Source organism: Prunus avium, chromosome 2 (assembly GCF_965620075.1).
Source record: "Prunus avium chromosome 2, drPruAviu1.hap1.1, whole genome shotgun sequence".
Lineage (NCBI taxonomy): Eukaryota > Viridiplantae > Streptophyta > Magnoliopsida > Rosales > Rosaceae > Prunus > Prunus avium.
The window spans coordinates 13,201,524-13,222,790 of record NC_142285.1 but is presented as its reverse complement, the minus strand read 5'-3'; the positions used below and the strand labels follow the sequence as shown (position 1 = coordinate 13,222,790).

The 21,267-nt window shown below is 40.0% G+C and overlaps 1 protein-coding gene and 1 pseudogene across 2 annotated transcripts; one reads left to right on the top strand and one right to left on the bottom strand.

Annotated features, from left to right (window-relative positions):
- Nucleotides 1-2,763: 2,763 nt before the first annotated feature.
- VAMP727 (vesicle-associated membrane protein 727) lies at nucleotides 2,764-10,083 on the top strand. Of its 2 annotated transcripts, none has more exons than XM_021949033.2 (6): nucleotides 2,764-2,920; nucleotides 3,374-3,635; nucleotides 3,724-3,922; nucleotides 4,010-4,130; nucleotides 9,506-9,568; nucleotides 9,671-10,083. In XM_021949033.2, exons 2-6 carry the CDS (start codon nucleotides 3,446-3,448, stop codon nucleotides 9,812-9,814), a joined length of 717 nt encoding a protein of 238 aa, XP_021804725.1. In that variant the 5' UTR covers nucleotides 2,764-2,920; nucleotides 3,374-3,445; the 3' UTR covers nucleotides 9,815-10,083. The 2 variants fall into 2 exon arrangements, with proteins under 2 accessions (XP_021804725.1, XP_021804726.1); XM_021949034.2 differs by lacking the exon at nucleotides 2,764-2,920 and adding an exon at nucleotides 2,969-3,097.
- Nucleotides 10,084-12,748: 2,665 nt separating this feature from the next.
- Nucleotides 12,749-13,431, bottom strand: LOC110749026 (tubulin beta-1 chain-like; annotated as a pseudogene).
- Between the last annotated feature and the right edge of the window lie 7,836 nt (nucleotides 13,432-21,267).

Here is a 21,267-nt window from a genome sequence, read left to right as displayed (position 1 = left end):
GCAACTTGTCTTTGGAAAAAAAATTATGCTTCAGTAGTGATTATGCTTCCGGCACCCCATTTCTGTGTATGAGTTCCCTTCCGGCACCTGATCTGGCGAATGTACTCTCTTGTTTCTTTTTCAGGCTTGATTGAGAGGTTCCAAAGCATGAGGAATGCCATCTTCTTACTGATTTGCTGGGAACTTGATAGAATAACGGTGAGTTTTTGGTTACTTTCACAGATGTAATGAGTTTGTTGAATTGTTGCAAGGATAAATTGAGCTTTGGGGGTTAAGGAGCATATACACTAGCATGATGTTTGAAATAGGGCAAGGGCTAAGAAGATTTGAAATAAAGCAAGTGCCAGAAATTCTTTGCTTGTAGAGTAGGAGCTGGAAGAATGTAAGAAAATATGCTTCTGGCACCTCTGTTTTTTTTTTTTTTTTTTTTTTTCACGAATACCTCTCCAGCATCTGTATCTTTTTTTAAGACTTGATTTAGAGGTTCCAAAGCATGAGAAGAACAAGCTAGTCGTTGAGGTCACCTCAAGTGTTCTTTTAGAGGTGCAATGAGGTTGTTTAATTGTTGTAAGGATGGATTGAAATCGGGTAGAGGCTAAGAAGGTTTGAAAATAAGGCAAGTGGTGGAAACAGTGATGAATGAATGTATATAGCTTGGACTTGGTTGAAGATGTGAATAATGTTGAATTACAGCTCTCGGAACCGAGGCATAGCTTGGTTTAGTATGAGAAACTTTAAAGTGCTTATGCTTGACTCTTTTTTTTTTCAAGTCATTTGGAACTGAATTTTGACTCCTCTTTTTTTTTTTTTGCAGATTCGCTTGGCAAGAAGCCCCCAAGTATTTTGGAGTTTGCATGTGTAGTTTGCTTCAATAGCATGAAAGATGGATTTGCCTAAGCCCCCAGCCCTTGTACAAGAGCTGTTTTGCTTGAGAATGGAGATCTAAGACACAAGAAAAAAAAGCACCTGTCAGTCATCCATGTTATGCTTGTTCTGCAAAGTAGATTGCCAACAAAAGGAAAAAAAAGAAAAAGAAAGAGGGAATGTTCTTATCTCTTTATTCTCTTTGATTTTTTTTGCTTCTAGCCTTCTTCTTCGGAGGCGTTGGTGAACATAACGGCCTGATCCCCAGCAGAATCGCCAATTTATGTGGGGGTCTTTTTGTTCCAGCAGCCTGACGAATGGGCTGGGCTGCTGTAAGGAGCGAAAATGGGTGAAATTACCCCCAGTGTCTGAGTTCAGAGATCAAGCCCCAAGAATGCTTCGAAAGGACAGTAAGGCCTTAGGAAACACCTTGGTTACCTTCACCAACAAAAATAACAACAGCTTACAGGTAAATTCTTGGCTTGGCATGAGGAACTTGTAGCATGGGAGCAAAATCGACATGAGTTTAGCACTGAAGAGAAAATTAAGTGTTCCTGGAGAAATATGGGTATCAAGAAAAGGGATTTTGAAGAGAGGTTTGGTTGGGAAATGAGGGAAGGAAAGGAAAAGATGGCTTGGGCGCTATTTCCGGCAGCTCGACAGTGACTCTGTCAAATGTCAGAATAGCATGACACAGGGGAAAGCTGAGGGAGGAGATGAACTAAGCACGAAAATTGCTGGGTTTTGCATGCAAGAGAGGAAGCTTGCTCTCTGGATGTGTGTCGTTCTTTGTTGGGTAGAAGAGGCCCTATTTATAGGCGCTGGAAGCCATCTGTTTCCAAGAAACCCTAATGACTTCCTTCCTGTTTTTCCAAGCTTTTCCCTTCCTTTCTCTCCTCATCCTTTCAATCATTTTCTTGTTGTGAAATTTACTCTGCTCCTCTGCATAAAATCAGGGATTTTGGGAGCTCAAGGCACCATTTTCCCGCGGCTGCCTCTATGAAGAATTCCTATTTTCATCCCTCTCCTTTTTCTTCTTTTCTCCTCTTTCCATGGCCAGATTTGATAAAGAAAAGAAATGGCTATGTATGCTAGTTCGAAAAGTGGCATCCTTCCCTCCGCACCAATATCCCTTGGTCCTTTGGATGTTGTAGCTTGGAACTTGTTCCTTCCTGCGCTGAAGCTCTACAGCTGCACTGTGCACGTGGTCCTCCAAGCTCCTTGCGCAGCTTTGTCCTCCAGCCAAGTGCTGGAGCTTTTGATATTTCTTATCCTAATTGTATGGGCCTTTCATGACAATAATTAAATAAATGGGCTACCCTTAAGTGTTGGGCCATCTTGATTGAGGCAATGGGCCATTCTTGGTTGGAGTAATGGGCTATTTTCTGGTTGAGCTATTTTGGTTGGAGTAATGGGCTATTTCAGTTGGGCTTTTTGGTTGGGATATTTTCTCTTTGTGCTCACCCACATGTTTGGCCCTAAGAAATGGGCATGAGTTCCGAGGCTCCCAAGCAACCCCGGGACTTCCATTTCTTAGCCCATCAATGGACCTCATGTCAACTTATTACCATCCATACCACAACCCACTCAAGCAAGCCCCAGGCATCTTGCGTGGCTTGGGCCCAGTTAAGCTTGTAGCATGGCGTGTTGTTTATTTGCTTGGCGTGGCGTGTGTGCAAGCGCATGTTACGAATTTTCGCATGCCCAAATCGGGTTTTTTCTCGGTAAGGTATTGCATTGGGCTGAGAATTTATTTGGGTCGAACCGTGACTTTTTTGGGGCTCAACACGATAAAAAGCACAATTTCACAAATATGAGGGATATTTGTGATAAAAAAATAAAAAATAAAAAAACAAAGTGGTGTGAACTTTGACCAAAAAAATAAAAGTACGGGTCGCAAGCAAAAAAGACCTGGACCACGTCGCCTTCAGAACAGAACGTCTTTACTCAATACCATCCCATCTTACAGACTCCACTATCTCTCTCTCTCTCTCTCTCTTCTGGGGCACTTATTCGCTAAGACTTGAATTCCGTAAATCAGGTTTTGATCTGACAAGTAAGTTCCTTCTTCCATATTTCTGTGTGTTAGTTGTAGATCAAGATTTTACCGTGACCCGTTTCTGTTTTTAAGAGGAATTGTGGGTTCTTGGTTTTGTTATTTAAATCTTTGACCCTTTTCGTATTCCTTTGTCTGGTTGCCGAGAAAATTAAAAGGAAACGATGGAAAGATGTGGTAGGAATGAAATTTTTTAAAACAGTGAACATTTTCTTTAATGTTCTTTTGTTTTGGTAGGTTAAGCATGTCAAAAACTCATCTAGGATTTGGAGTTAGTTACTGACTGGAACTTGTAGATATTTCAGGACTTGAATTTTACTTTGGGTTCGTTCGGTGTAGTTGACAATTACTATGTTCAGATTTAAGTAAACTATGCTTTATCGCGTATAAGCTAATCCTGTGTTTTGGTTTATTGTATTTGATGAATTTTTCTTACTTATATAATTTCTGTAGGTTACCACTGCATTTAGGTTCTGGTGATATTTCTCTTGTGCGTCTTCACGTGTTTGAAGTGATAATTCAGAGATGAGTCACAAAGGATTGATATATAGCTTTGTTGCAAAAGGAACTGTTGTTTTAGCTGAACACACGTCGTTCTCCGGAAACTTCAGTACCATTGCTGTTCAATGCTTACAGAAGTTACCATCTAGTAGCAGCAAGTACACATATGCGTGTGATAGCCACACCTTTAACTTCCTGCTTGACAATGGATTTGGTGGGGATTCTTTTAAGATTTGCAGTTAGATTGCTTTTTAGATTCTAATTACTGAATCTGTGGTTTAAACTTCTTATTTGGTTCGCAGTGTTTCTTGTTGTTGCGGATGAATTGGTTGGAAGGAGTATGCCTTTTGTGTTCCTTGAACGGGTGAAAGAAGATTTTAAGCAGTGTTATGGTTCAAATAATAAGATTGAAGGCCCACATCCTCTTGCTGATGATAATGAAGACGATGACCTATTTGAAGATCGATTTAGCATTGCATACAATCTTGACAGAGAATTTGGGTTTGTTTCTGCCTTTTGTTGTTTGAATCCAAATGTCTTCTATTTCATGTAGCATTACCACTAAATTTTGTGTTTTTTTTTTGACAGGCCAAGGCTTAAGGAGCACATGCAATATTGCATGGAGCATCCAGAAGAAATAAGTAAGCTTTCCAAATTGAAGGCCCAAATCACGGAGGTCAAAGGTGTGATGATGGACAATATTGAGAAGGTAAAAGATAATATAATCTTGGCTATGGAACTTTCTGAAGATATGGTTAATTTATGCATTTATTCATTGTTCCTTGCTTCTTCACTTGAGACTATGGGTTTCTTACAGAAATCTTGGGTCTTCATAAGAACGATACTGTGGTTGAATTTGTTTGTAGTACCATTCCATGTAGACATCCTTCCCTCCATTATTCTTTCGTCCCTACTTTCTCCCATATATTTCCCTTATATGTCTAACAGAAAATTTAAATAAAGAAAAACAGGAAAGGTTCCTAGTAACCACGAACTCTCCATCTTCCTAACTGCCCCCACTGGTTCTGCCCCACCCCATACCTTGCCCATCGCCTCACGGGCCCTGCCTCCTCGCCGATCACCCCACCCACCCAACCACAGCCCCGATGTCACCTGAGGCCACAACATTCAACAACCCCAATTACCCCCCAGTCCAGATCTCCCTCCATCACCTACCTGTCCTCTCTCTCTCTCTCTCTCTCTCTCTGTGTCCTTTCCTGAAGGGGACCGCCCCCATCCCCCAGCCACTATCCTCGCCCAAACCCATCACCATTGCCACCCAAATGGACCCCTAGGGGCCATCATCCTAGAAGCTTGGGAGAGGCATTCATATATATATATATATATATATATAGAGAGAGAGAGAGAGAGAGAGAGAGAGAGAGAGAGAGAGAGAGAGAGAGAGAGAGAGAGAGAGGGCTGCAGGGGAGAGGGAAGGGATATATGTGCAGTATTTTTAAAACTTCAAAATCAAAATATTTTTGGTATTTTAATAGATAATTTTTTTCCGCTCAAAATTTCAAAAAAGTTTCCCTTACTACTGGCAGCAATTAGATGGAATTCAAAAACAATTGACAGCCAGCCCCATATTGGCTATTTTGGTATAGTTCATTCCATTAATTTACTGAAGAAATCCTGGGAAATTTTCAATGTTGTGATAGTTCAGGTGGTGAAACAGAAATTTATTCTTTTCTTGTTAGACCATCCTATTTATTTTATTTATTGTATCTGCCTTTGTATCTTGAATGCTAGTCAGTAGCTCTTAACGTTTTCTACATCCTCAATAGGTCTGCGTATTTGGTTTGTTATTTATACTGACTTATCTAATATTTCCATCTGGCCCTCTTTTGGTTTAATGGTTATGATTAATAATGTTTTGTAGGTCCTAGCATATTCTGTTTCTAGTTTTACAATTTTGGCAGATTTTTTATTAAATTAAGCTATAGGTTGAATGTCCTAGAAGGGGTTAAAAGTGTGTCCAAACCTAGGTTACATATTCTTTTTTACATTGAATGACATTTTTCTATGTTTATATTATCCATAAAGAGTTTTAACCACAATTTAAATGTATGTGAGTGTTGTGTTTTTTGTTTTAAATGAAAAGATAAACCAATGCATGACTGTAGCCGATACCATGGTCACTTTTTGGTGTCATAGTTAATTAATATGATCCCCTCTTTACTGTATTGTCATAAAATTGTTAGAAGATGGTATTATCCATACCTCTTTACTGTATTGTCATAAAATTATTAGAAGATGATAAAATTGCAGAGCAGTCTCAATGCACATCCTCAGAAAACTCAACCTGGAAAGAAATTAAAAGAAAACATGAGTATCCAACCCATTCACTCTTAGCAGATCTCTTCCGTTCTTTTTCACCAGTCACAAGTGCTGTCGTCCTCATGTGATCATTAAGACAACCTCATGTTGTCCAAAAGGGATGGTGTGTGCTTAGCATATGTTACAGGTGCCTTTTGTCATAAAATTAGACCTGATAAAAAACGCCCTAATTGATCATTGTTCTGAATTTAAAGTGGTGACAATACTTTCCCATTGAAGGTTTGGCTCTTTTGAAATAGAGTATGAATAAATTATTGCTTGTCAGTGTTGGAACGTTGAGGTAAATTGGGTATTATTTCTGGAGATGTATTATGTGTGTATAAAGGGGAGATGTATTATGTGCGTATAAAGGGATGGGTAGTTAGTGGATAACTTGCTTCTTTCATGTGCAGCTCCTTGTGACCTGTTGTTTTCTTGTACGTTTGCTATCTCTCGATATCATCTTATTTATGCTCACGTCTGATGTAGGATATGAGTGAATTGAGTATTTAGGTAGTTTAGCGGAAGCGAAAACAATGGAAAACAGAAAATAGAACAAAAGGGATAGGTCTGGAATCACTCCAGGGGTTTGGCTTCACACCAAGTAGTCTCCAATCTCTGGAAAATAAGCTTTTCTTTATATCTCAACAACTCCCTAATGAATTACATAGACGGGGTATTTATAATAATTTAACCCTAGAGTGAAAAGGAAAATTAAACTTATTCTAGGAAGGAAATCCTAATCCAAATAAAATAGGAAACTTAGAAATCCTACTGAAATCTGGAAACACTAAAAATCCTAATAAAATCTGGAAAACTTAGAGAACCTAGGAACTAACAAATAAATTAGGAAACTAATTAATAATTCCCTCTTCCATCTCTTTCGTTTGTAAACCCTAATGGGTTTGACAAAGATGTCCTCATCAAAAATCTGGAAAACTTAGAGAACCTAGGAACTAACAAATAGATTAGGAAACTAATTAATAATTCCCTCTTCCATCTCTTTCGTTTGTAAACCCTAATGGGTTTGACAAAGATGTCCTCATCAATTCTCCCTGGCTGAGAAGAACTTGACTCCGGCGAGTTAGAATTGTAGTAACATTCCTGGAAGTCGGAATCAGCGTGCAAACATATAGACTCATCCTCTGCCTCCCTCCTGAATTTGATAAAATCAGTGAGTTGTAGGAATGCCGACTGATCAGTTACACTTTTCCCTCCTTTGCTGAACGGTGATTCGATCAATGGGCAACTTACTAGTGTCATCATAGGATGAAAAATCTTACCAGATTCAACCTTAATGTCGACAACACTAGCAAGAAGTTCAGGCTTACACACTTCTTCCTTAAAATCACCTAGACCAGCAGCTTCTACTTGAATCTACATGGTATTGTCTTGAAAATTTTCTCCTTGTTTCCAATCATCAATGGATTGACGTTCTTGAGACTCCTTTGAACAAATATTGATCACGTCAAACTTATCCACATAACGGTGCTTGGATGCTTCTAGTTTTGCAAGACGATGCTCCATGAGTCTGAATCGTTCTTCGGAATCTGCCACTTGCTTTGTTAGAGTTTCCAGCATATGAACAATCCGTTCGTAGGCCTTTGCTGGCATGATTGTCTTACCAACCGTAGTTGGAGCCATACAGTCGACATACAACGCGCAGAAAAAGAGATTTGAAAATTTTGAACCCAAGGAAAACGAAAACCAGGCTCTGATACCAAATTTGATGTAGGATATGGGTGAATTGAGTATTTAGGTAGTTTAGCGGAAGCAAAAACAATGGAAAACAGAAAATAGAACAAAAGGGATAGGTCTGGAATCACTCCAGGGGTTTGGCTTCACACCAAGTAGTCTCCAATCTCTGGAAAATAAGCTTTTCTTTATATCTCAACAACTCAACTCCCTAATGAATTACATAGACGGGGTATTTATAATAATTTAACCCTAGAGTGAAAAGGAAAATTAAACTTATTCTAGGAAGGAAATCCTAATTCAAATAAAATAGGAAACTTAGAAATCCTACTGAAATCTGGAAACACTAAAAATCCTAATAAAATCTGGAAAACTTAGAGAACCTAGGAACTAACAAATAGATTAGGAAACTAATTAATAATTCCCTCTTCCATCTCTTTCGTTTGTAAACCCTAATGGGTTTGACAAAGATGTCCTCTTCAACGTCTGTGATTGAATTTTTGTGTGGAGCTGGAGATGAGTAGGGGAAATATAGTTATGTGCTTGGACAGAAGTTTCTATATGCTTTATGTGGTGCAAGTGGACTAATTTAATAAGTGCCTTAGAATATATTAAACTTCCACTTTATTGAGATTAGATATTGATTTTTGTTTATTAACCTTTTTGCAGCTTTCTTTTTTACTGCTCATCTTCTTCCATTTCTTTTGATTAAGTTTGTGTATGCATCAAATATTTAAGTTCGACCCTAAACCCTAATGAATTGAGTTCGACCTTTATTAGCTTAAACCCTGAACTTAAACCTGAAACCCTAAGCCCTAAACTCTAGACATTTATTAGCTTTGGAACAATTTGGAAAGTATCATGATTACGAAGTTATTTTTCATCATTAGGGAGTGAAGAAAAACAATCAACTGGGTTGGTTGTTCCATAAGCATTGTAGACTTACAATCTTTGGTAATATAGAGAAAAATGTGTGTATAGCAAATCTTATTCATCTGGACTGTATGATGCAGGACGCGTAGGACCTAAATTTATTAGTTTCCTAATGTATTTGTTAGTTTCCTAGATTCTCTAGTTTTCCAAATTCTATTAGGATTTCTACTTTTCCAGATTTCTAGTTTTAAGTTTCCTATTTTATTTGGGTTATGATTTCTGTTTAAGCAAGGGATTTTTATCCTATTATGTCTAGGTTTTAGTTTGCTATAAATACCCCCATGTAGTTCTTTAAAATTCAGATTTGGATATTGAGTAAACCTTCTCTTAAAACTATGTGATTTCTGTTCTTCCTTCTCGGTTCTCTGATTTCGGTCCTTTCTTTCGTCCCTTCGATCTATATTTTCGTCTCCTCAACCTCTGATATTCTTCTTGTTCTACTGTTCTGCCCTTTCTTTCGTCTTTTCGATCTATATTTTCGTCTCCTCGATCTCTTATATTCTTCTATGTTCTATTGTTTGAGTGCTTAATCTAATACCTACGGGCTGTTCTACATCACTGTATGGTCTAATATGCTAGGATTCATCTATATGCGACTAAAGATTTTTATGGCCAGATGGAGCGATGTGGCTCATGGGAGTCTGGATGGTGTTGGGGAATTAGTTATCCCAAAAACAAGATGATGAGCAAACTTATTATCATGAGATGCTGGCCTGTATTGATTCTCAGCCTGCATCCATGTTATTCCTGAAAAGTTGAAAGATGTCTTATATGATAATTATTGCCCTTCAATTTGAATTAAGGGCATTAAGGGGTGGTAAGAAAAGTGAGTATAGTAATCAGACTAGTTTGGGATGTACTCTACGGCCTGAATATTATAAGTGCTCAAATGCTGAAAACAGAGTGGGAGGGGATGCTAAAAACGACTGAAAATATTTGTTCCCTGGTGGTTGGATGTAAGCATTATTTCACTTTGATACAAGAAAATATTTGTTCTCTGGCCCACTAGTGCTTTCATTGAAAGAAAATAAGTTGCTTTGTTTTTACCATTTGTGTTTCCATATTGTAAAGCATCCAAGGCATGAGAAGGTTCATTGGGAATGGATTCAGTAAACCCCGTCTCTTTTTTGGTGGCAGGTTTTGGATCGTGGGGAGAAAATTGAACTTCTGGTGGACAAAACAGAAAACCTGCAGTTCCAGGTACATGCCATCACTTACCTGGTTGTATAATTTGAAACTGATTTTGAACTTATAAGGAGTTTGTAGTTGATGTGCTTCTGGGGGTATTTGTATTGTATACAGGCTGACAGCTTCCAGAGGCAAGGAAGGCAACTGCGACGTAAGATGTGGCTGCAAAGTCTCCAAATGAAACTAATGATTGGAGGAGGAATCCTTATCCTGATCATCATACTATGGCTAATTGCCTGCGGAGGTTTCAAATGTTAAGGTGCTACGCAACACAAAATCTTCAAGTAGTGGCCATTCTCCGCTTGGTGTACAAAATGTTATTGTTCTTGTATATGTAAACTTCTGCATTACTCAAGAACCTCTTCTACCATGTAATTAACCTCTGCTACCTGCTCGTTCCGTTACTCAGTTGTTAATTTTAAGGATATTGTTGTTTACTTGGCACATAATTTGTCTCCCTGAAGTAGTCAGTACTTATGAGCAACTGTTAATTGTTATGAAAATGTGAGAATTGTTTTTGGCTTTTACTTTAGGAAAAAGGCTTTTTACAGGTTTATGAAATTGTCACGAATGGTCCTTTTAAGTATTTTTTTTCTGTGACATTAATAGTCCTTAAGGTTACCCTCTACACATCCAAATTGTCCCTATCGTTAGAAATTTTAAATTGCTGACGTTGGAGGTAAGTGAAACTCACTTGTCCAATTCATTCTAGTTTTTCAAATTCTAGTAAGATATCTAAGTTTCCTATTTATTTGGGTTAGGATTTCTGTTTTAGCTAGGGATTTTTATCCTGTTGTCTCCGTGTCTTAGTTTGCTATAAATACCCCATGTAGTTCTTTAAACTTCAGATTTGGATATTGAATAAACCCTCTCTTAAAACTCTCTGATTTCTGTCATTCCTTCTCGGTTCTCTAATTTCTCTCCTTTCTTTCATCCATTCGATCTAAATTTTCTTCTCCTCGATCCCCTATATTCTTCTTGTTTCTATTTTTTCGAGTGTTTAATCATACCCCTAGGGGTTGTGCCAAATCAATTGGTATTCAGAGCCTCTTGCTTCGCCACGGTTCCTCTGCTTACTTGACTGTGCTTGTTGTCATGGCTCCCAATATAAACGTTGCCAATTTGGCTGGACAACATTAGGAGTTCGAGGTGAAAATTTCTGCAGATGTCACCAAATTGGAAGACCAGTTCACAAAGTTGATGGCTGATCGGAAGGCTGAATTCCAGACATCGTGGTCATCTATGTCCACCGACGTGGCCAAGTTACAAGCTTCAGTGACAATGCTCATCAACCACATCAAAGTATCGACTACTAAGCCATCCTCCACAACCACTGTTCTATTGACTACTAGTCCCCTTCTACTAGGATGTCTATGGTTCGGTTTGACTAATGTGCTGATATTTTAGAAAAATTAGTATATAGTGATAAAAAAAAAAGTTTAGTGACAAGGATATGGTAAAATGAGTATGGAATGGGTTCCTTTAAACTGAATGTGGATGCATCTCGAAAGTCGGTTTCTGGGAATATTGGTGGTGGGAGTATAATTTGTAATTCTAATGGGGACTGGGTTAGAGGTTTTACTGTTAATTTGGGGATATGCCAAATATTGGAAGCGGAGATTTGGGGCTTGTTCTTTGGTCTGAAACTTGCTGTGGACAAAAGTCTCTCTCATCTTACTATTGACATGGATTCGATTGTGGCTGTGCAATTGTTCAATATGCATGAGATAATCCTTTTCCACCCGTTGCTAGTTTGATCTCTAGCTGTAAGCAGCTAATGAGTCAAGTTCCTACTTGTAAGCTGCATCATATTTATCGGGAGAAAAACTGTGTAGCCGATTGCATTGCGAATTGGAGCTATAATGTGGATTTGGGAGTGTGCTATTTCGCCTCTGTGGCTATCTGGATTAGCTCATTGATTGATTGATGATATGTTAGGGGTCAGTAGAAGAGATATTTAGGCCATCTCCAACCATAGGTCATAAGCTAAATATAGCCCTAAAATAATGCAAAACCCATCTCCAGCCATGGGCTCAAAAAAAATTTGGCCAAATTTGGAGGGCCACATTTGGCCCTTTAGCCCTCCAACCAGGCTAATTGTAACCCAGCTTTGGCCTAGACCAAATTTTTTTGTAGGCCCCATGCATGTGCTTTTCAAGAATAGAAATTATCTAGTGTGAGCAAAAGCACGAAACATTTTGTGCAAATGCATATCGTACAGCCAATATGAAAGGTGTGCTGACATCATCGATGACATTAGCTAGCCGTTAGGATAATATTTTATTTTATTTTAAAATAGCCTTTTTAAAAGTTATCAACATATACGCGTCATATATGCAATATTGTCTCTAAATAGTAGTTTAATTAAATTAAACAATACATAGTTGTGGAATGTGTAAGTGCTGTACCACAGTTTTTCTTAAAATAATAAAATATAAAGAATCCTAAAATATAGCCCTGCATGGCTGGAGATGGAAAAATTTAGCCCTACACTATCTTTGAAAAATTAATATTTTGAAAGCCTAAATTTATAGCCCTAGACTACGTTTAGCCCTATGACTGGAGATAAACCTTAGTTCATTAAAAAAAAAAACTAAACAAAACTCTTCAATTTACGTTATCAACATGGTATATAACTTACTTAATATAAATAAATGAGATCCAAAATTTCACATTTCATTTTAATATCCATAGCATCAATTTTATTATATATTTTTGGAAGCCGGGGTTCAAATTTGAAATATCTTTCGACGTAGCTAAATTATTAATTAAACAAGCTGTTAACATATACAATTAACCAAGCATGACCAATTTTAGCCCAAAAACAAATTAATAACGTATGCGTAATAATATAGTTGGGCCCAAGAACGAATTAATAATGTACGCATGCAAGATCAACTGAGATAATTAATAGCAAAGAAGATTGATTTACTAGATAGATAGAACAAAAAATTGAACACAAATCAATCGACCGACCCACAACAGAACAAACAGGCATGGAAATGTCACATGACTACTTGCAAACAATCACTCAACCTTTAAATAATATCTACGTGGCAGCATAAACTTTCCCCCCTCCAATAATATCCAAACTTGAACTTAGACAAAAACGAGTGAGGTTTTAAGACTCATTATCTTCCCTCAATACACAAAGATCTCTCATCCGCATATCCACACTCTACTTTAGGTTTTACCTCTACATTCACATATCCTCCATCACTTCCTCCTCGTCCTCGTATTTACTTTCCTCTTTGACGGTCGCATTATGGTATTGCTGATACTTAGAGAAGAGATCATTCATGTTGCTCTCTGCTTCAGTGAATTCCATTTCATCCATTCCTTCGCCAGTATATTAGTGCAAGATGGCCTTCCTCCTGAACATGGCAGTAAATTGTTCGCTCACACGTCTAAACATTTCTTGGATGGAGGTCAAATTAACGATGAATGTGGATGCCATGGATAGCCCTCTGGCAGACTGTCACAAACGCTTAATTTCACATTGTTTGGTATCCACTCAACAAAGTAACGCTTGATTTCACATTGTTTGGTATCCACTCCACAAAGTAAGAAGAGTTCTTGTACTAAACATTGATAATTTGTTCGTCCACCTCTTTAGTGCTCATCTTTCCCCTGAACATGGCTGAGGCAGTGAGGCACCAACCATGCCTGGGATCTGCAGCGCGCATCATGTTCTTGGAATCCCACATCTGTTGGGTCAATTATGGGGCTGTTAGAGCTCGGTATTGCAAATCCAACCATGAAGAAGTGGAGACTAGGAATTGGTGTGCCATGACATGGCATGCTTTGCCATATTCAAGGCAAGCCAGGTTATTTAAGGCATGACGAGCGAGGGTATGTGAGGCTTGGCTTGCCATGGTATGGCATGCTTTGCCATATTCAACGCAAGCTTGACTATTTAAGGCTTGTCGAGGGAGGCTATGTGAGGATTGGCGTGCCATGACATGGCATGCTTTGCCATATTCAAATCAAGCGAAGATATTTGAGGCTTGTCGAGTGAGGCTATGCAAGGCGTGCCATGGGTGACATGCTTTGCCATATTCAAAGCAAGCGAGGGTATTTGAGGCTTAGGCTATGTGAGGCTTGGCATGCCATGTCATGGCATGGTTTGTCATATTCAACGCAAGGTTGGCTATTTGAGGCTTGTAGAACGAGGCTATGTGAGGCGTTTTGAGGCTTGTCGAGTGAGGCTATGTAAGACTTGGCGTGCCATGGCGTGGCCTTCTTTGCCATATTCAAGGCAAGTGAGGCTATTTGAGGCTTGTCGAGTGAGGCTACGTGAGGCTTGGCTTGTCATGGCATGCTCATGCTTTGCCATATTATTGGTAAGTGAGGATATTTTAGTGTTGTCGAGCGAGGCTATGTGAGGCTTGGCGTTACATGGCATGGGATGCTTTACCATAGTCAAGGCACGTGGTGCTATTTGAGGCTTGTCGAGAGTGGCAATGTGAGGCATGACTTGCAATATTTGATGCAAGCGAGGGTATTTGAGGGTTGTCGAGCGAGGCTATACAAGGCTTGGCATTGTATGGCATGGCATGCTTTTCCATATTCAAAGCAAGTGAGGCTATTTGAGGCTTTTCGAGTGAGGCTATGGAAGGCGTGCCACGAGTGGCATGCTTTGCCATATTCAAGGCAAGCGAGGCTATTTGGGGTTTGTCAAGAGAGGCTATTTGGGGCTTGTCGAGGGAGGCTATGTGAGGCTTGGTGTGTCATGGGTGGCATGCTTTGCTATATTCAAGGCAACCGAGGCTATTTGAGGCTTGTCGAGCAAGGCTATGTGAAGCTTGGGGTGGAATGGCATGACATGCTTGCCATATTCAAGGCAAACTTAGCTATTTGAGGCTTGTCAAGTGAGGCTATGTGAGTCTTGGCATGCTTTGCCATATTCAACGCAAGCTTGGCTATTTGTGGCTTGTCGAGCGAGACTATGTGAGGTTTGGCGTACCATGGCATGGCCTTCTTTGCCATATTAAAGGCTAGCTTGGCTTTTTCAGGTTTGTCAAGCGAGGCTATGTGAGGCTTGTCGTGCCATGGCATGACATGCTTCGCCATATTCAAGGCAAGCAAGCCTATTTGAGGCTTTTCGAGCAAGACTGTTTGAGGCTTGGCATGTCATGACATGTCATGCTTTGCCATATTCTTAGTAAACGAGGATCTTTTAGGTTTGTCGAGTAGGGCTATCTAAGGCTTGGCATGCCATGGTATGGCATGCTTGGCTATTTAAACCTTGTCGAGGGAGGCTATGTGAGGCTTGGCGTGCCATGGCATGGCCATCTTTGCCATATTCAAGGCCAGATAGGCTATTTGAGGCGTATCGATCGAGGCTATGTGTGCTGGGGGTGACAGGGCAAGACATGCTTTGTCATATTCAAGGCAAGCGAGGCTATTTAAGGATTGTCGAATGAGCCTATGTGAGGCTTGGCGTGTCGTGTCATGGCATGGCATGCTTTGCTATATTATTAGCAAGTGAGGCTATTTGAGGCTTGTCGAGAGTGGCTATGTGAGGCATGACTAGCCATATTCACGGCAAGCTTGGTTATTTGAGGCTTGTCGAGTGAGGCTATGTGAGGCGTGGCGTGCCATGGCATGGCATGCTTTGCCATATTCAAAGCAAGCGAGGCTATTTGAGGCTTGTCATGTTTAAATGGATTTGGAAAATGGTTTTGGGTAGTAGTTTTATATAAAAAGGGTTTTATAACATATTCAGGAAATGTTTTCAAACCCACCATAGGTACCCTAGTTGTTGCCTTCAGAAATATTGTTGCCTTTCTGAATATTGGTTGCCTTTAGATATTATGATGTTCTGGGACATCCCAGTTGCCTTCGGAAATTAAAATGTCTTCGAACAACTTGGTTCTCTTCGGATAAGTCTACGCGCGTATGACATTGCCTGACGAGTCTCAAGGATGGCCGAACCGTGTGGTGCTAGGATTTTCATCTCGGGCTAACCTCTTGTCCCCCGATTATGCTAGGATTTGCGTCTTGGGCTGACCTCGTGTCTCCCGATTTTGCTAGGATTTACGTCTAGGATAGACCTCGTGTCCTCCAATTCTGCTAGGATTTGTGTCTCGGGCTGACCTCATGTCCCCGATTCTACTAGGATGTGCCACACATGTGGAGTGGATAGTTCCACAAGTGTAGTACTTGGAATTGACGGATTATATGGGGTACACCTAGGTGGAAAGTATTTTCAGTTTTGAGATGTTCTATATTGAATTTGATGATTTTATCTCCGGTTTATTAAATTTTAGTTTTAATGTTCATAGTTGATTTATCTCTTCACATTAGTTATGTATATATGGAATCTCGTCTTCTTGTACGAATATATATATACATTGGAAGTTTGAATGGTTTTCAAAACAGTTTTTAAACGGTGGGGTTAGTATGTTTGTATTATGTTTAATAACATTTATTTTTGTCCACTCACATCTTTACTATTTTGCGCCCCACAGGCAGTTGACGAGTACCATACCACCACTTGAGGGCATTTCTTCTTCTACTACTCTTCCAATTTTCCTCATGTAGGATTTCCTCATGTTGTTGTAGTTTCTCTTGTTGTAAACTTAACTTGACTAGATATGCTCTTATATAGCCCTGAATTGTTGTGAGGCCTGTGGGCATTCGAATTACTTGGTTTAGTTTGTGGACTTGTCTTGTGCTTGCTGAACATTTGGGTTTTAAACTACGCTTTTATAGGTGTTGTTGTTGGACTGAGCCTTTTTCAGGGGAGACTCTGCCAATTTTCTGGTAGGAGTCTAATCCTAAGGCGGTTTTAATTTCCTTTAGTTTCGTTTTAAGAAGGGTAAGTTGGCAATTTGGGCCCGACATCTACCAGGTGTCAGATAGGTGCAGGGTTCGTCACGAGTTCCAAGGGGGAATTCAGGGCGGATTTTGTCATCAATAAATCTCTCCACCATGTCAGAAAAAATGCTCATCATGCAACGCTAAAAAGTGGCGGGAGCATTACATAACCCAAAAGGCATACGACGATAGGCAAAAGTGCCAAATGGACATGTGAATGCCATGTTTTCTTAGTCTTCAAGCGCGATAGGGATTTGATTATACCCTAAGTATCCATCTAGAAAATAGTAATAAGCGTGCCCAACAAGTCTTTCCAGCATCTCATCAATAAAAGACAGTGAGAAGTGATCTTTTCTAGTTGTAGAATTCAATTTCCTGTAATCTATGCAGACTCTCCATCCTGTAACAGTTCTTGTCAGGACTAACTCATTATTTTCATTTTTTACAACAATCATCCCTCAATTTTGCAGTTTTATGTTTTTGCAAAACCAGCAACACTTTTTCTTCTTCAGTTTCACTCAAATTTGCATCAATAATAACTGGTAAAGTTTAAGAAGTTCCCAAATAAGCATACCTCAAATGCATTGGCAATGGTTTCAAAGTGAATGTAGGTGCAGAAATCACAGAAGGTGCAGCCTTAGGAGGTGCCACTCCTAGTGGTTCAAACTGATTCCTTTGCCCTCGGGTTGTACGGTTGTGATGCATCCAAATACAAGGCATATTCAACAACCATTGGGTTGTCATCTTGGGAGGTAGCGGCGTGGACCAATGTAGATTCCAATGGATGGCTCGGATTCTCCTTTTCAAATGTGTCTGAACCAATTTCATCAACTAATTCCATGCGAAAACAATCCTCCGCTTCTCTTGGAAGTTTCATTGCTTCAAAAACTTTGAATGTCGCTTTTTCATTCCCAACTATCAAAGTTAGCAACCCTTCTTCTACGTCAATCTGAGTGCATGAAGTAATCAGGAATGGGTGGCCCAAAATTAGCTGTGTTAGAATCTTCATCCATATCCAAAACCAAAAAATCCGCTGGAAATATGAGTGTATCAACCTTTACTAGAGCATCTTCAATAATTTCATATGGATATGTGATTGACCTCTCCACCATCTGCAAAGAAACAGTAGTGGGTTTAATTTCACCAATACTGTGGGAGCGATTTTCGTCCCACAAGAATATTCGATCAATTATTCCCCTTTCTTCTTCGTTGTCTCTTTCTCCTTGCAAAATAGATTGGAATAATAGGACCACACCCCGGGGGGGGGGGGGGGGGGGGGTGTCCAAAGGCCCTCCGATGCTTAAGTTAGTTTGATTGATTCGTAGAGAAACAATAGCTAAAAAGGGTACGGAGCTCTCGTGGGGAGAACTGGGTGGCCGGGGCCATGTGCGGTGGCTGGAGCCTTGTGTGAGAGAGAAAGAGTTTTGGAGGCTAGGGTTTGTGAGAGGGAATTTTTGCAAAGTTTCATATAGGATTTTAGACGTACCTCAACCCTTGTGCGTAGCCATCTATTTATAGGAGCCTCAGAGGCTAGGCTTTCATAAGAATAATTCCACAGATGAAAAGGAATTATTCTTCCCTGATTTGGCGAGATTGGTGTAATTAATTATTTGATTAATCAAATCCCTAATTAAGGCAAGAATCAAATCAATCCCAATTAAATCAGGTAACTCCCAATTAAATCGAGTAACTCCCAATTAGGTCAAATAATTCCCAAATTGATTGGCTTAATTATTTGACTAAGGATCTGAGATATTTTGCTTCCACAAATGCCCCCCAACTTCGGCATGGTGCGTGGTGGCATGGAGGATGTTTGAATTAACTATTGGGTTGTCCAGCTGTAATTGGGCTTCCTTTTGTGACTTGGGCTCCTGAGTGGAGGAGGTCTTTGACTTGCTAATCTTTTGACAGTATGAGTGAAGGCCATCATGTGTGGCACACGAACGTGCTAGAAGTCATCGCCAGATAGGAAGAGGAGGTCGGCAACGGTCCGCTCGTTCCTCTCACCTACTGTGATGGTAAGTTGTACCCCTTTGATCTGCCATAGGTATCCCAGGAATCGACCGGACGATACATCGAACGTGCATTTACTTGGATTCAGCTTCATGCGATACTGGCGGAGCAGGCTGAATGCCTCAGTGAGATTTTTGAGGTGGTCTGCGCGCTCAGGGGCTTTCACCAGCATGTCGTCCACTTAGACTTCCATAGTTTTGCCAATCTGCTCCTTGAAAATTTTATTCACGAGCCTTTGGTAGGTTGCTCCGACATTCTTCAGCCCAAAGGGCATGACCTTGAAGCAGTAGGTCCCTCTCTCGATAATGAAAGAAGTCTTCGCCTTGTCATCCTCGTGCATTAGGATTTGATTATAGCCGGAGTAGGCGTCCCTGAAGCTGAGCAGTTGATTGCCGGAAGTTGAATCCACGATTCTCGGCAATGGGAAGTTGTCTTTAGGGCATGCTTTGTTGAGGTCGGTGTAATCGATGCAAACTCTCCATATGCCCTTTCCTTGTTTCGCCACCAGAACAACATTGGCTAGCCACTCTGAGTAGGAGACCTCTTTGATGAAGTCGACAGCTAGGAGCTTGTCGATCTAGGCTTTAATGATTGTGACTCGCTTGGGAGCAAAGTTGCGTGTCTTCTGCCCCACTAGCTTGTTTGCGGGGTTGACAAGGAGTCGGTGGCCGATGATGTTTGGGTCGATGACAGGCATGTCAGATGGCGAGCAGATCTGCGCTTTTCTGTCTGGCTGGTCAGGATCGGGTGTTTAGCTTATTGTTTGTGCCTGATAAATCACGGTCGTACAATAACCGAAGGGGTTTTCCCCCCTCGGCCTCAGCACCTATTCACGATCCAAAACGCGGCGCTTTTGCCTTCCTCAAAACAAAGGGAAAGTTGCGAAGGCATAGTCATCTCGACCTTACAACCACGGTATTGTCAGGCCGAGGCCGAAGGGCGAAGGGGACACGGCCGAAGATATTAAGAGTCAAATCATCACATGGCAGCAGGGTCCCACGCTTCATTTAATGAAGTAACGCCTCTGACTAGCAAACCCACTAGCCGCAAAAGGGAATTTAATGCACGAGGGAAGAAGGGAAGTGACTAAAGTCAGGATTTGGTGATAGAAATAAGAGTGGTTAGGCGCCAACATACTTACAAATATTCTTACAAATTGAGGTCAGATCACCAACCACCAAACAAGGGCATTAAATGCGTCCCCACGGCCAGAAGCGCAGAACCTACGATCAGGGCGGCGGCCGAGTTTTACCAGGATTCATGGGGTCACACCACCATGCTTCACGATCCCAAATGTCGATTGGACTACCCACTTGCTCTGATCAGGCTCCACCATGCAGATTTTCAGCCTCGATTACTCCTCCAAGAGCTCTTCCTATAAATACCAAGTTCAAGCTACATTCAAAGGGTTCAAACACCAAACCAAAGCCTCCCACGGAGCAAATTATATTTTCCTGTAATGCACTTTCAATATCTTTACTTGCTTTCCTAGGAGTAGTGTTAGATTGTTGATAAGTCCATAAATATACTCATTTATGTACTCTCTTTACTTAGGCTTTGTAGAAGAATTAGATTTAAAAAGGGCTTATTACTTCACTTTTCTGATTTTCAGCTTTTCTGCGCTCTTAGAAGGTTTTTAAGGGAAAATCAACTTTTCGGAGGAATTTTAGTGCAAGGTCAATTGGAGATGAAAGCTAATACCTTGAAGTTCAATCTGTGATTTTTCCAGAATTTTCTACCGAGCCAATTGGTACAGTATTACAAGTAAAGTTAGCCCACGTGCAGACAGGACAGTTTCGTACATGTTACGTGAATATGAAGAAACGGAAGCCTTCCCGAATTTTCCAAGTTACGTGCTATATATGGTTGGAAAGATAAGACATTTATATTTCTAAAATATATTTTTCCTGAGTTTTCTAGAAGGCCGAAGATCCCCATATCGTGTGACAATTGGGCTGAGCTGTATTTCCCTGTGGAGTTAGGAATTGTGATCTTTACTTTCCTATTTGGATTCCTTGTTTACCAAGACTTCTTGGACGACTTTTCAGTAAATTTTAGGGTTTAGGACTTTGATTTAAGTCATATAAAAGGCCAGCCAAGGCCCCATACAGAGGATTCACGTCCAAAGGAGATCAATCGCGCAAGAGGAAAAAGCTGCCAGCGAGTTCTTTCTTTTCCTTTCTTCTTTTAATTTTCAGTTCTTATGTATTTATTTTTGAGTTCATCCCAGAACATGAGTAACTAATTTCTTGTTAGTTAGGGCTTAATCTTGAAGCCCTAAACATGATTTCAATTCTATAAACAAGTTTGAATGGAATTTTCAGTTTCTACAAGCGTGATGATTTCGGTTTCTCTATAATATGTGAATTCTGATATTTTGTTTCTTTGAGTAGCTAACTTTGAAGCATGTATCGGAATTAAATTGTTGTAGAACATAGGTCAATTGCCATATTGAATGTGTTCTTGTCTGCAACGAATAATTGGGTTAAGAACTAGTTATGAGAAATCGACTCTTGAATTCCTAATAACAAATGCCATGTTTTAGGGTTTTTGTGACACTCATATTCTCTTTGATCTTAATGGATTCTTGATTGTTAAATTGAGTAAATGCCATACTGGATTTCAATTAAGAATACACGTATTGATGTAAATGCCATACACTTTACATACACTTAAGAGAGAATCATACAACTCGAGTCAAATGCCATGATCTTGTTGTGAGTGTCGTCATCATATGCTTGCTAGAAATTGATTATCTATTGTTGTTTATGGATTGATTGATTGTTTGGAGGTGGATAGTGAGTCCTAGCTATTGTTCTTGATTGATTTTAAACTAATTTCTCTTAAACTCTAATTTAAATTCTGTTTTGTTTTCT

Excerpts from the sequence above, each read along its gene's own strand:
- VAMP727 (XM_021949033.2), top strand. The coding sequence starts at position 3,446 with ATGAGTCACAAAGGATTGATATATAGCTTTGTTGCAAAAGGAACTGTT. Across the intron at positions 3,636-3,723 it reads CCTGCTTGACAATGGATTTG|TGTTTCTTGTTGTTGCGGAT; the intron begins GTGGGGATTCTT and ends TTTGGTTCGCAG. Across the intron at positions 4,131-9,505 it reads TGATGGACAATATTGAGAAG|GTTTTGGATCGTGGGGAGAA; the intron begins GTAAAAGATAAT and ends TTTTGGTGGCAG.